Source organism: Cucumis melo, chromosome 12 (assembly GCF_025177605.1).
Source record: "Cucumis melo cultivar AY chromosome 12, USDA_Cmelo_AY_1.0, whole genome shotgun sequence".
In the NCBI taxonomy this organism is placed as follows: Eukaryota; Viridiplantae; Streptophyta; class Magnoliopsida; order Cucurbitales; family Cucurbitaceae; genus Cucumis; species Cucumis melo.
In genome coordinates this window covers 4,425,860-4,439,720 of record NC_066868.1, presented here as the reverse complement: position 1 = coordinate 4,439,720, position 13,861 = coordinate 4,425,860, and the positions used below count along the sequence as shown (strand labels likewise).

The following is a 13,861-nucleotide window of genomic DNA, read 5'->3' as shown; positions in this document are numbered from 1 at the left end:
CTGTAGGAGTTACTGGATAAGGGTTTCATCCGACCCAGTGTGTCACCTTGGGGAGCCCTAGTGTTGTTTGTGAAGAAGAAGGATGGGTCGATGTGCCTTTGCATTAACTACAGAGAGCTGAACAAGGTGACAGTTAAGAACCGTTGGCCCTTGCCCAAGATTGATGACTTGTTCGATCAGTTGCATGGAGCCACTGTCTTTTCCAAGATCGACCTGCGATCGGGCTACCACCAGTTTAGGATCTGGGACAGTGACATTACTAAGACGGGTTTTCGTTCGAGATACGGACATTACGAGTTCATTGTGATGTCTTTTGGTTTGACTAATGCTCCTGCGGTATTCGTGGACTTGATGAACAGTGTGTTTAAGGACTTCCTAGACTCGTTCGTTAATGACATCTTGATCTACTCCAAGACTGAGGTGGAGCATGAGGAGCATTTGCACCAAGTTTTGGAGACTCTTCGAGCCAATAGATTGTATGCCATGTTCTCCAAGTGCGAGTTTTGGTTGAAGAAGGTATCTTTCCTCGGACATGTGGTGTCCAGTGAGGGAGTTTCTGTGGATCCAGCAAAGATCGAGGCGGTTACCAATTGGCCTCGACCGTCTACAGTTAGCGAGATTTGTAGTTTCCTGGGCTTGGCAAGTTACTATAGGAGGTTCGTGGAAGACTTCTCACGTATAGCCAACTTCTTGACCCAGTTGACCAGAAAGGGAACCCCTTTTGTTTAAAGTCCAGCTTGCGAGAGTAGCTTCCAGGAGCTTAAGCAGAAGCTAGTGACTGCACCAGTCCTGACAGTGCCCGATGGGTCGGAAAGCTTTGTGATCTACAGTGATGCCTCCAAAAAGGGACTGGGCTGTTTTCTGATGCAGTAAGATAAGGTAGTTGCTTATGCCTCCCGTCAGTTGAAGAGCCATGAGCAGAACTACCCTACCCACGATTTAGAGCTGGAAGCAGTGGTCTTTGCATTGAAGATATGGAGGCACTACCTGTACGATGAGAAGATACAGATTTTCACTGACCATAAGAGCCTGAAGTACTTCTTCACCCAGAATGAGCTGAACATGAGGCAGAGAAGGTGACTTGAGTTAGTGAAAGACTATGACTGTGAGATTCTGTACCACCTAGGTAAGGCAAATGTAGTAGCTGACGCGCTGAGTAGGAAGGTTGCACATTCAACAGCACTGATCACCAAACAAGGCCCCTTACTCAGAGATTTTGATAGAGCCGAGATTGCAGTCTCAGTAGAAGAGGTTACTTCACAGTTGGCTCAGTTGTCAGTACAACCGACCTTGAGACAGAGGATTATTGTCGCTCAGTTAAATGATCCTTATTTGGTCGAGAAGCGTCGTTTGGTAGAGATAGGGCAAGGTGAGGACTTCTCCATATCCTCTGATGATGGCCTTACGTTTGAGGGATGCCTGTGTGTGCCGGAAGACAATGCAGTCAAGAAAGAGCTTTTGACTGAGGCTCACAGTTCCCTATTTACCATGCACCCTGGGAGTACGAAGATGTACCAGGACTAAGGAGTGTGTATTGGTGGAGGAATATGAAGAGAGAAGTGGCAGATTTTGTCAGTAGATGTTTGGTATGCCAGCCGGGTTGTTGCAACCCTTGAGTGTGCTAGGATGGAAATGGGAGAGTGTGTCGATGGACTTCATTATGGGACTGCCCAAGACCCTAAAGGGCTATACAGTGATCTGGGTTGTTGTCGACAGGCTCACGAAGTCAGCCCACTTTGTTCCAGGAAAATTCACTTACACTGCCAGTAAGTGGGGACAATTATATATGACAGAGATAGTGAGCATGGAGTGCCCGTATCCATCGTTTCGGACAGAGATACTCATTTCACATCGAAGTTCTGGAAAGGACTTCAACTTGCATTAGGCACAAGGTTAGACTTCAGCACAGCTTTTCATCCGCAGACCGATGGGCAAACAGAGAGGCTGAACCAGATTTTGGAGGACATGCTGAGAGCCTGTGTGCTAGAGTTTTCAGGGAGTTGGGACTCCCATTTGGAAATAATATTTATTTGGAAATAAATTGATGAAGTTATGTGTTAAGAGTAAGGTTGGTTGGTTAAGGGATAGTTGTGAGGATTTAATTAAGGAAAAGAAAGAAAGAATTATTATTTTAAAAGGAGAGAAAAAGGGGGGGATTTTGTGAGATATGGAGGAGGAGAGAGAAGGTGGAGTTTTGGGTGTTTAAATGAACCTTGGGACCCGTGTACCAAAAGTAAAATTTTTGGAAAAGAAAAAGGAGAGAGAAACCTAGAGAAATTTTGGAAGAGAAAAAAAATACCCTAGCAAGTCCCGCCACCCCCGTCCGCCGTTGCCGAGCGCCGCCTTCAGCCAAACACCGCGTCGGACGTCCCTGCAAGTCAGCCGAACAGATCAGTCGACCCGTGCCGCCAGCCGCTCGAGTTCGGAAGCAGTGCGCCGCGCGCCGTCACTCGACCCGTCGCATCTCCGCCCCGCGCTCAAACGAACTCTTGCCAAGCGTCGCGTCTCCTCCGCCGGCATGCCGTCGCATCCCCGCCCCGTCGCTCGACCCGCACCACCCTTTCGCGACCCGAGCCGCGCCGTCTGCTGTAGTCGATCCACGTTTCCGACCGAACAAGAGACGCGCGCCCTCGACCCGGAACCCGATCCGTGCAGCCGCTCCGCGCCATCGAGTCGCGCCCACGTGCAAGCCGAGCTGCGTGCACCAGTAAGCCGAGTCGCGTCTCCCTTCTGCCGCAAGCCGAACCGCACGCGCGCAGCACCTGCACAGAGCCGAGTCGCACCTGCGCCCAAGCCAAGCCGGTCCCTGTTTTCCCAACCGAGCCGCCAAGCCTTTTGAGCCACCTAATTTTTGGTTCTTTCCTCAAGTGTTAGTGGTAAGTTTTGGTAAGTCAAATGGGTTTCTTTGCTTACCCAGCCGAGACTTGAACTTCAACCTAAATAATTTAATTTGGACTAAATTAAATTATTTCTTTTAAGGAACACCTTGGACCAATTGACCTGAAGCGTTGGATTTCTTCAGCAAGGGCAAGTGTTGCAACCTCGACCTAGGGTAAGTTGTCTCAACTATATTTTTTAGTCTGGACTCATTTGGCGAGTTAATCATGAAAGTTGGCGAATTGAACATTTAGGTCGAGGTTGTAACGCTTGCCCTTGCTGAAGAAATCCAACGCTTCAGGTCAATTGGTCCAAGGTGTTCCTTAAAAGAAATAATTTAATTTAGATAGGGCCCGAGTAGGATTTTAAATTTTATTTATATTTTGCACATTTTCCTGATTTGATGTTATAAATAAAATTCTGAGGTTTTATTTGTTTTCACTAAACTTTATGACTTAAATCATGTTATTTACATTTAGTAATGACTTCGGCGCAGTATAAGGAGTCAGGTCCTTACAATTATTCATCGTAAAGAAATTACAACAAAAATTAAAGGCATGGAAGCACTTTAAAGATTTAGTTCCGAAAATAAATCTTTTGTATTCAATTATTATAATGTGGTTGACGCATCAAATCATTTCAAATGAAAATTAGGGGGGTTAGAAGCACAAGTGAAGGTACAAAGACATTTATGAGCTCCAAAGCATACTGCAAAATCTACATCTTTAAGTTGGCTATTACACAAATAATAACATTGTTCCTTGACGCAAGTCCTCGCATCAGATAATGGTAGATCTCTATAGCATTTCTTTGGTGGCCATACTATACCTTGAACACTCTTAATCATCATCTCCTCACCTACAATACAAACCACCAAAAGACAAATATTTATTAATACGTTACTAACTTACATATTTTTACTGCATAACTAATTAAATTTATTAAGAGACTTAATCATGAATGAGTTATAAGACAATTACTTGTTAACATGTATCTATTTTATTATCTATTGATATCTTTTTCTCCTACAAAAGAAGTTCCATTTCATTGGATCTCAAGTATACACCGAACATCTTTGGTTGCTGATGTATTTTTTGAAGAGTTATTAATTAGGTGAAGCAAGTTGCATAGACTTAAACTTTCAGTATTGTACATGTCTATTTCATGAAATATAAATGTATTCAAATTGAATATGTATAGTCCCAATGAGATAAACTAACTTTTATTGAACACGATATTCCAATATTGCAATGATGGAGAAGAAGTTGCTTACCACTAAAGATGAGGAAAAGAAGAACTATAGCCGAAATAATGTTTGACTTCATTCCTTTTCAAATACTTGTAGTTTTTTCTCTGAGATAAAATCTTATGAGTACGCAAGTAGTGATGTTCTTTTGATGATTGACATGTATGTGTATATATACACACAATATAACTATTTTCCCTCATGCTAATTAATTTATTTTATTGTCTTTTCATGCTAATTAATTTAATGTACAATAATTATTGTATTGAATTATATTCTTTTTTCGTGTATGGAACAAATTATTGTTTTTTGCTATATTTATTCATATACATAATTAACTTTCTATGTAATTGTGTAAAATATTCCAAATTCAATTTATTTGGTAGTCATCGCTTTTTATTGTTTTGTTATTTTAGTCCTTAAATTTGTTTATTTAACATTTATAATAAAGAAAAACTTTATTCGGAGTCTATCAAAAGAAAAATGATTATATGGATTCTATTCCTGTAAAGGCTCGATTCTATTAGGTATGCAATTTATTTATCGACCAAATATATGTTTCTTACTTCCATTGTTGCGTCTTCTATTTTCATGCATTTTTTATAAAACCAAATGACCCATAGAACTTCCAATGAAGATTAAAGTAGTATTTTTCAATATATACATAGAAATAACAACATATAGTCAATAAAATGAAAGGGCAGATGTAACACCCCAAATATTTAAGGTAATTTTGTTACTTAATTATCTTGAATAATGATTAGATTATTATGGGTGTTAGATTAATTGGAATTGGATGATAAGAAATTTATTTGGTGTAATGTGTTGGATTAATTGAGTATATATATGGCAATACATATTTAATTAAAACTTTCTGAATTTGGTGGAGGATGTTATTGATTCTATAGTTTTTGTTATTTAATTATTATGTGGAAAATTGATACTTTTATATTTGAATATAATTACGGGGGAAAGTTTAAGTCTACACTAGATAACCTTAGGACATTAGTTTATTGGATTCAAGATTATAGTATTTTATTTTCACAAATAAATCCTTAATAACCACTTTAATGAATAGAAAGAAAGAGTTATTTTTAAAAGGAGAGAAAAAGGAGGGATTTTATGAGATTTGGAGGAGGAGAGAGAAGGTGGAGTTATTAGGGGTTTAAATGAACCTTGGGACCCGTGTACCAAAAGTAAATTTTTTTTGGAAAAGAAAAAGGACAGAGAAACCTAAATAAATTTGTTTGGAAACCCTAGCCGCCGCCGATTTCAGCTTCGCCGCGCCGCCGCCGGAGTCCAGCCAGTTCGTACGGGAGCCCAGCGCAATCCCGAGCTGGTTCCTCGTCCGTCCCGCGTCGCCGCATCGAGTCGAAAGTTGCGAAGCAAAGCAGCCCAGCAGTTGAACTCCCCCGTTCGCAAGCCGTCGCCTTCGCGGATCGGAAGCCGTCGCGTCTCGCAAGTTGAACTCCTCGTCTGCAAGCCGTCGACCTCGCGGATCGGAACCCGCCGCGTCTCGCCAGCCGAAACCTCATCTGCAAGTCGTCGTCGAGCACCGCTAAAGCCCAGCCGTCGAAGCCGCGGTGTTAGTCGGTTCGCCCCGCAATCCCGTCGCGCCGTTCGAGTCTGGAAACCCGCGCCTCGTTCACGCGTAAACCCGACCTGGTCGAGCCTCCGCCCCGCGACCCGAGCGACCCGCGTCCGCACGCTCACAACACCTGCACCCAAGCCGAGCTGCTCCTCTCCGCGCCGTGTCCGAGTCGATCCCAGCCTTCAAGCCGAGCCAGTTTCTGCTTCTCTAGCCGAGCCGACCCGCCTGTCCTTGAGCCGCCAGTCTGCTCCGGTCCCTTTACACCTATTTTGGTAAGCCAAATGGGTTTCCTTGCATACCTAGCCGAGACTGGAATTTCAACCTAAATAATTTAATTTGGACTAAATTAAATTATTTCTTTTAAGGAACACCTTGGACCAATTGACTTGGAGCGTTGGATTTCCTCAGCAAGGGTACAAGCGCTGCAACCTCGACCTAGGGTAAGCCATCTCAACTGCACTTTGGGTCTTGGGTCGTTTGATGACTTAATTATGAATTTTGGCATTATTAAACATTTTGGACCTCGCTGCTTGGAAAGCACACTTGTCTTGCGGTTAGGATTCGTCGAGCAAATCTCCAGGTAAGAGATTTCTACTACTAGTTCTGTGATTAGAACCATGAGACCGCATACACCTCCAATTATGCATGTTAAGGACTAGACTGTATAACACATGTATTTAATGAGAGCATGATGTGATTGACGATGTGGTTACATGATGGCATGATATTGTGATGACGTGATTTGTTATGACTGTATGATGGTTATTGAGGTGAGATGTGAGATGATGATTGGACTGTTATGATTCCATGATGATGTTATGTATATGTATGCCATGATTAGGGTACCTGTTAGCTTAGCCTATTGGAGTCGTACCTACATGGGTGTCCTTCGAGATCACCACCTATTTAGGACTGTGCAGTCCGCGGGACGCCAGTCTAGCATGGATATAGATATGATTCGAGTGATTCGACGGGATCCTCGCAACCCGATTGTCTTAGTGCTTCTCTCGGGTTCACTACAGACCAGTATGTCCTAGGTGCTCCCCCGGAACACCGAAGACCAGATTTTTGTTCCTACGGGAGCACATGTTGCACGTGTTCGGGAATGTGCCAGAGATTGGGTTCCATTTTCAGGACTTTAATAGGAAACTAACAGGCACCTAGTGGGACTACTAGTGTGGGTCCCTTACTGAGTATTTTATACTCACTCTCTCCATGTCACGTTTTTCAGGTAGAGGCCGAGGTAGGGGCAAAGGCAAGCTGGCGAGCGACCAGAAGTGACCGTGGCGAGCCATAGGTATTTTTGCTTCCGCTTACACCCCGTTTTAGACATTTAGTACTTGAGTTTTATTTTCTTCCTTATTTACTATTTCATTTCTTTAAAAGTAGATAGGGCCCGAGTAGGATTTTAAATTTTTATTTATATTTTGCACATTACTCTTATTTTATTTTATAAATAAAATTCTGAGGTTTATTTGTTTTCACTAAACTTTTTGACTTAAATCATGCTATTTACATCTAGTAATGACTTCGGCTCAATATAAGGAGTTGGGTCGTTACAGTTGGTATCAGAGCCCAGTGTTTTAGGTTCTGTAGTCTGACTTACGATGTAAGTCTTGGTTTTGTTTTGGATTTATTTTAACCCTATGGCTATACGGTCCTTCGTCACTCGCCAGGTATGTCTCAAAGCCTTGCTAATGTTAAGATTATAATCTTGCCTGAATAGACTAGACATAGAAATCTGAGTGTTATGTTCTTGTGGTGAAAAGTTTTTGTTGGTGAAATTTTGGGAGAATGCTGCCACGTAGAGGTGCACGTCGAGGAGGTGGTAGGGGAGGCAGAGGAGCCGATCGTGGCCAGTCGGAGGAGCAATCGACTGTGCCGGCGGTCGACCCTAACGCACCAGTCACCCAAGCAGATCTCGCCGCAATGGAGCAGCATTATCAGGACATGCTGCAAGCTGCTCTAGCGCCTTTCCTCGCTGCCCAGCAGAATCAAGCCGCCCTTATTCAGGCCCAGACCACCATTCCTTCAGCCCCAGTGGAAGCTCAGCCCGTGCCAGTTCAACTGTCGGCTGAGGCCAAGCACTTGAGAGACTTTAGGAAGTATAATCCTAAGACTTTTGACGGATCCATGGACAACCCCACAAAGGCCCAAATGTGGTTGACGTCCATAGAAACTATCTTTCGGTACATGAAGTGCCCAGAAGACCAGAAGGTGTAGTGTGTAGTTTTCTTCCTCGAGGATAGGGGCACCGCCTGGTGGGAGACTGCTGAGAGGATGCTGGGGGGCGACGTCAGCAAGATAACCTGGGAGCAGTTCAAGGAGAACTTCTACGCTAAGTTCTTCTCTGCCAACGTGAAACACGCCAAGCTGCAAAAGTTTCTAAACTTGGAGCAAGGCGACATGACAGTGGAGCAGTACGATGCCGAGTTTGACATGCTATCCCGTTTCGCTTCTGATGTGGTAAGGGATGAGGCTGCCAGGACTGAGAAATTCGTTAGAGGTCTGAGACTAGACCTTCAGGGCATCGTCCGAGCCCTCCGACCAGCCACTCATGCTGATGCATTACGCATAGCACTAGATTTGAGCCTACATGAGAGAGCTGATTCGTCTAAGGCTACTGGCAGAGGGTCATCCTTGGGATAGAAGAGGAAGGTTGAGTCGCAGCCTGACGTGGTACCACAGCGAACTCTGAGGTCACGAGGTGTCTTTCAGAGGCACCGACGGGAACTTGCAGCAGCCGGGAGGACTCTGAGAGAGCTACCCATCTGTACTACCTGTGGTAGAGTCCACGGAGGTCGTTGCTTGGTCGGGAGTGGAGTTTGCTTCAGGTACAGACAGCCGGGGCATACCGCTGACGCGTGTCCTCGGAAACCCTTTGAGACGACACCGCACCAGCCTTCTGCTTCCCAGCAGGGAAGAGTTTTTGCCACTACCCGTTAGGAGGCCGAGTGAGCTGGTACAGTGGTGACAGGTATGCTCCCAATCTTAGGGCATTATGCTCTTGTACTGTTTGACTGTGGGTCGTCCCACTCGTTCATATCCTCTGTATTCGTTCAGCATGTGGGTTTAGAGGTAGAACCGTTGGGTAGTGCTTTGTCTGTTTCTACTCCATCTGGGGAGGTCCTGTTGTCTAAAGAAAAAATAAAGGCATGTCGGGTAGAGATAGCGAATCATGTGTTAGACGTGACCCTACTAGTGTTAGACATGCAGGATTTTGATGTGATTTTAGGCATGGATTGATTGTCAGATAACCACGCAAGCATAGACTGTTTTAGTAAGGAAGTCGTCTTTAACCCTCCCTCCAGTCCTACGATTTATCTCAACCACTTCCAGTCCTACGATTTTCCCTCTCTCCACGATTCTTCCTCTCCACGTTCCCCCTCTCCACGATTCTTCCTCTTCACGATCCTCCCTCTCCACGATCCTCCCTCTCCACGATTCTTCCCACTTTCCCACTATCACAAACACGATCTTCATGATCTGGCAATCTTAAAAAAAAGTTATCATCTCAGTGCCCTATAAAAAACAGAAAAAAAAGAGAGAAAGGGAGATTTCTTGATTACTAAAAAGAGAGATCAGTTAAAAGGGAAAAGCAAAAAAAAATTATTCAGCCAAGGTAAGTTTTTTTATTGTTCTTCCATTCTTTAGATTTAATTTGTTTTAATTCGTTTTGATTTTATTCCTTCGTCAAATTTTACTGTACTGTGTTTTATTTTTTTTTAGGTTTAGGGTTAGGGTATTTTAATTTTGTTAGGTTTAGACCAATTGAGTCTATATCGTTGTTTTGTATTCTAATTTTGTTGGGTGGAACTTGCATCAAATTTTGCCTAGGCTGTACTGTGTTTCATTTTTTTTAGGTTTAGGGTGTTTAATTTTGTTAGGTTTAGACCAATTGAGTCTATTTCTCATTAGCCTATGTTTTCTATTATAATTTTGTTGGGTTAAACCAATTGGATATTATTGTATCAAATGTTGCCTAGGTTGTACTGTGTTCAATTTTTTTTAAAATTATGGCTCTTTAAGTTAAACCAATTGAATATCAATAGAATAGTGTTACATCAAATTTGCCACTGTGTTTAATTTTGTTAGGGATACTATCACATCAAATCTGCTCGTGCTACATCAAATTCCCTATGCTTTAAATTTGATTTAAAGTAAGCAATTTGATTAAAGTTTATTAAATGTAGGGTTTAATTTGGTTGTTTTACTGTTATTAAGTATGTTTGATATTGATTGATTAGATTGGTTGAATGGCAGAGTACTTATTTTAGCATTGTATATTATTTACTTTCCAAATATTATTTCTCAAACATTATATATTTCTAATATAGTATATTATTTCCAATATTTTATTTTTGAATATGTAGATATTATCTCCAACTTTTATTATTTGGCTACATATATTGTTGGTTGTATTATTTGTCATATTTGCCAACTATTTTATACTGTATTATTTGCCATATTTGCCAACTATTTTATACCGTATTATTTATGAGAAAGAGTAATGTTCATTTATGGTTAAAATTCCATAAATACATGAAATTTCTTAATTTTTAAAAGTTAATACAATTATTTTTAAATAAAGTATATCTAACAATTTTATATTTTAAAATGGGACTGAGTAGTGTTTTCTTTAGAATTCATTAATTCTTTAGATACATGAAATAAGGTCTATGATGGAGATCAAAATATCAAAGTTTGATATTTTAATATTCTTGAGGTAAATAAAAAATTATTTTTAAATAAAAATTAAATTCTATTTTTCTAATGGCTCTCATGCCACCCATATAATCATTAATTCAGACTTAGTTTTTTTTAGTTATGAATTGATAACCATGGGACATTTAAAAAATATCAAACAAAAAACTTTGTTTTGTGAACCTCGTTAATTTAGTTTAAAAGATAAATTTTGGTAATCATTTTGATGGGTGTTGTAGGGTGCTAATACCTTCCCTACACACAACTTGACTCCCGAACCTTAAACCTGAATTTACGTAGATCATTTTTTTTGTGGTGACCAATCACACCTTAATATGATTGGTGGCGACTCCAAATCTTTTAAATATTAAAGATTAAATGATGGGGGATGTCGGCCGCTCCGCGTTGCGATCACGTCGCGACAGCTTGGCGACTCCACTGGGGACTTTGAATAATGTGTAAGATAGTCGAGCCGTTACATTTTTTATCTTTTATTCTTATTCTATTATAATTCATTGGTTCACTTAATTATTTATTTTTTTTGTATGAAATATTTATACTATTTTTATTGGTACATTTATTTTAAATTAGTCATCATGCATTTTACACACACTCCCAAGCCCTCTACCCAGGCTACAACCTTTTAGGATTAGAATTGAGGATGGAGTAGTGTTGACCTTCGAGGGGTTTCGACTCTCGTGCAGGCACATGAAAAGTTCTCACTCAGATTAATTCTTTTGTTATTTTTTGAAATAACATTGGAATAAATTTGAGGGCCTTTTTCTTCTAGGAGTTTAGATGATACCAACACCATGACATTATATTTTGACATATTTTTATCTAAAAGTTAAATTGTCCAAGTTATTTTTATTTTTTTTAAACAAAGTTTTGCATTTTTCTAAAATTTTTAAATCATACATATTTCTTTGTTTTCAAAAAAAAAAAAAAAAAAGAAAAAGAAAGATTCAATCACAATACTGATTTGTTAAGAAAAGCTTGATTTAAATAATTATTTATTATACATTCTTTAAAGGAGAGTAGTGTTTACATTGTAAAGGTACAAAAAAACAGTTACATTTTCTAAAATTAAATAATTTATTTCTTCAAAAAATAATAATAAGGAGAATAGTGTTTACTTTCATTACGACATTAAAGTGCATGAAAACCTTATTTACTTTTTCTTATTTCTTATTTCTTTTTTTTTTCTTTTTTCCTTTTTTTTTTATTATTATTACTTTTTACTTTTTACTTTTTAATTTAATTTAATTTTTGTTTTATTAGTTTTATTTTTACTGTTTTTGTTTTATTATATCCTATTTTATTTTGTGCAAAGTGAATGTGACGATTTTTTTTCTTTTTCTTTTTTCTGTCTTTCCCTTTGTCAGTGCAAAAAAGAAACAGTCTTGAAACACCAAGATGTCCAATATGTCGATGCATTCATCTTTTGAGTCTAAGTTTGATGAGCCAAGTGATGTTCTTAAATGGGCTGAAGAGATGCAACAAAAATTTGGGGACGGTATAAACAATTCTTCCCAAATATCAGTACTATCCAGGTGTCAACTCTCTTTTACACAAAATGATTTAGTAAACCTAAAGATGATCTGGGAAGCATTGACACCTCAGCGTAGATTCATGTTCTCGAAGAAGTATGGACATATAGCAGAGTTGATGTATATACCGGTGAATTATTTTGCCTTAAGAGCCATAATTAATTTTGGGGATCCAGCATATGGTTGTTTCACGTTTGAGTCATGTAATTTACTGCCAACCATAGAAGAATATCAAGCTATGCTTAGCATGCCTGAAAAAGAAAGAGAAATTGTTTATTTCTTTAACCCTAAGCAGACAACAAAAAGGACCTTGTCAAAGTTTCTAGAAACCGTCCATGCCACAGAAATTCAAAAGTATATAAAAGTTAAGGGTGGAGAAGAGAATGTGCCATTTGATTATCTAATAAAGATGACGCAAACATACATTGATGAAGACAAAGGTCTTACACTATTGGCATTGTGCATTTACGGAGCGGTGATTTTTCCTAAAGCAGAGGGTTATGTTGATAGGAAAGTGATCAAATTGTTTTTTCAAATGGAACGAGGAGTCAATCCTATTATACCTATTCTGGCTGAAACTTTTCGATCTCTTAACTATTGTAGAAATAAAGGGGAAGGAAAATTGAATTGTTGTGTTCCTTTATTATATATTTGGATACACAGCCATATCAAATTTCCCGCAGAGTTTAGGTGTCCAAGGTTAGATTTCAGTAGCCCATGGAATTTAATGCGCAACACAATCAGTGAGTTTGGTATGGCAGTTTGGGATCCAACATATCCAAGGAAGGAGGCTTGGTTGTCTTTCTTTGCAAAACTGACTTCTGAAAATGTCATATGGAAGGCTCAATGGATGCCTTTAAAGGCTGTGATATATAGATGCGGAGATTTTCACAGTGTGCCTTTGTTGGAACCATGGGGAGGTGTTAACTATACACCATTGTTAGTTTTGCGTCAGGTGTGGCTCAAACAGTTTATACCACCAACTCATAATCTGCAAGAGTCTGATTTTTCATACGATCCTGAAGATTGTCAAGGAAAAAAACGTCAAGCAGTATGCGCATGGAAATCTATAAGAAAGATAAAAGACAAAGGACATTATGAAGGAGTTACTAGTGGGTACGAGGCATGGCAGGCAAACAGAAGGAAGAATATAATAGATATCTCAAGGGAGGTAGTTGAGAGCGGAAAAGAGACAAGCTTCGAACAACCAAATCAGTGGATTGAGAAGAGCATAGAACTAGAAGAGAAAAATCGACTGTTAGAGCAAGAGAACGAGAAGCTTCGTAAAGAGACAAGTCAATGGATGGATCATGCGACTTATTTGCAGAACGAACTCGAAAAGACTAAGAGTTTCTTAAAAAATCAAGATAAGTTAGAAAAGGATCTTGAGACTTTAGATGAAGAGATGAGACGAATGAATAAAGCAAATAGGAGCTTGAAAAATGAGAAGACAACATTACAAGCAACAGTGGGGTCGCAAGATGAATATATTAAAGATTTAGAAAATTGGAAGGAATATTTTCTCAAGCTTGTCAATGATTTGAATACATCAATTAGAAAACGATAAACACAAATAATGGATTTGGAAGCACAAAATCATTCTTTGCGTCAAACTGTTGATAGCCTACATCTGAAGATGGCCGAGCGCTCTGAAGAGTATGAGATACTGAAAAATTATGCCGATTCCTTACACTATCAACTTACTGCACTTCAAAATTCAAGTAAGAGGATAACACAAGAATATGAGTCATTGAATACAGATTACGTGCAAATGAAGGTTGATTATGATCTGCACACGAGAGATTTCCAAGTGCTAGTGGAACGTGTAGATCAGACAATCGAATTTCTCAGAATGGTGTCCAAAAGAGCAGATGGTTTTGCAGAATGGGCAGT

General features: G+C 39.8%; 1 protein-coding gene across 1 annotated transcript; it reads left to right on the top strand.

Annotated features, from left to right (window-relative positions):
• Positions 1-11,843: 11,843 nt before the first annotated feature.
• On the top strand, positions 11,844-13,535 carry LOC127144402 (uncharacterized). Its single transcript, XM_051080312.1, has one exon. The coding sequence runs from the start codon at positions 11,844-11,846 to the stop codon at positions 13,533-13,535; it is 1,692 nt and encodes a 563-aa protein (XP_050936269.1).
• The last annotated feature ends 326 nt before the right edge of the window (positions 13,536-13,861 follow it).

What these genes read in the sequence shown, in the direction of transcription:
- LOC127144402 (XM_051080312.1), top strand. Translation starts at nt 11,844, where the DNA reads ATGTCGATGCATTCATCTTTTGAGTCTAAGTTTGATGAGCCAAGTGAT.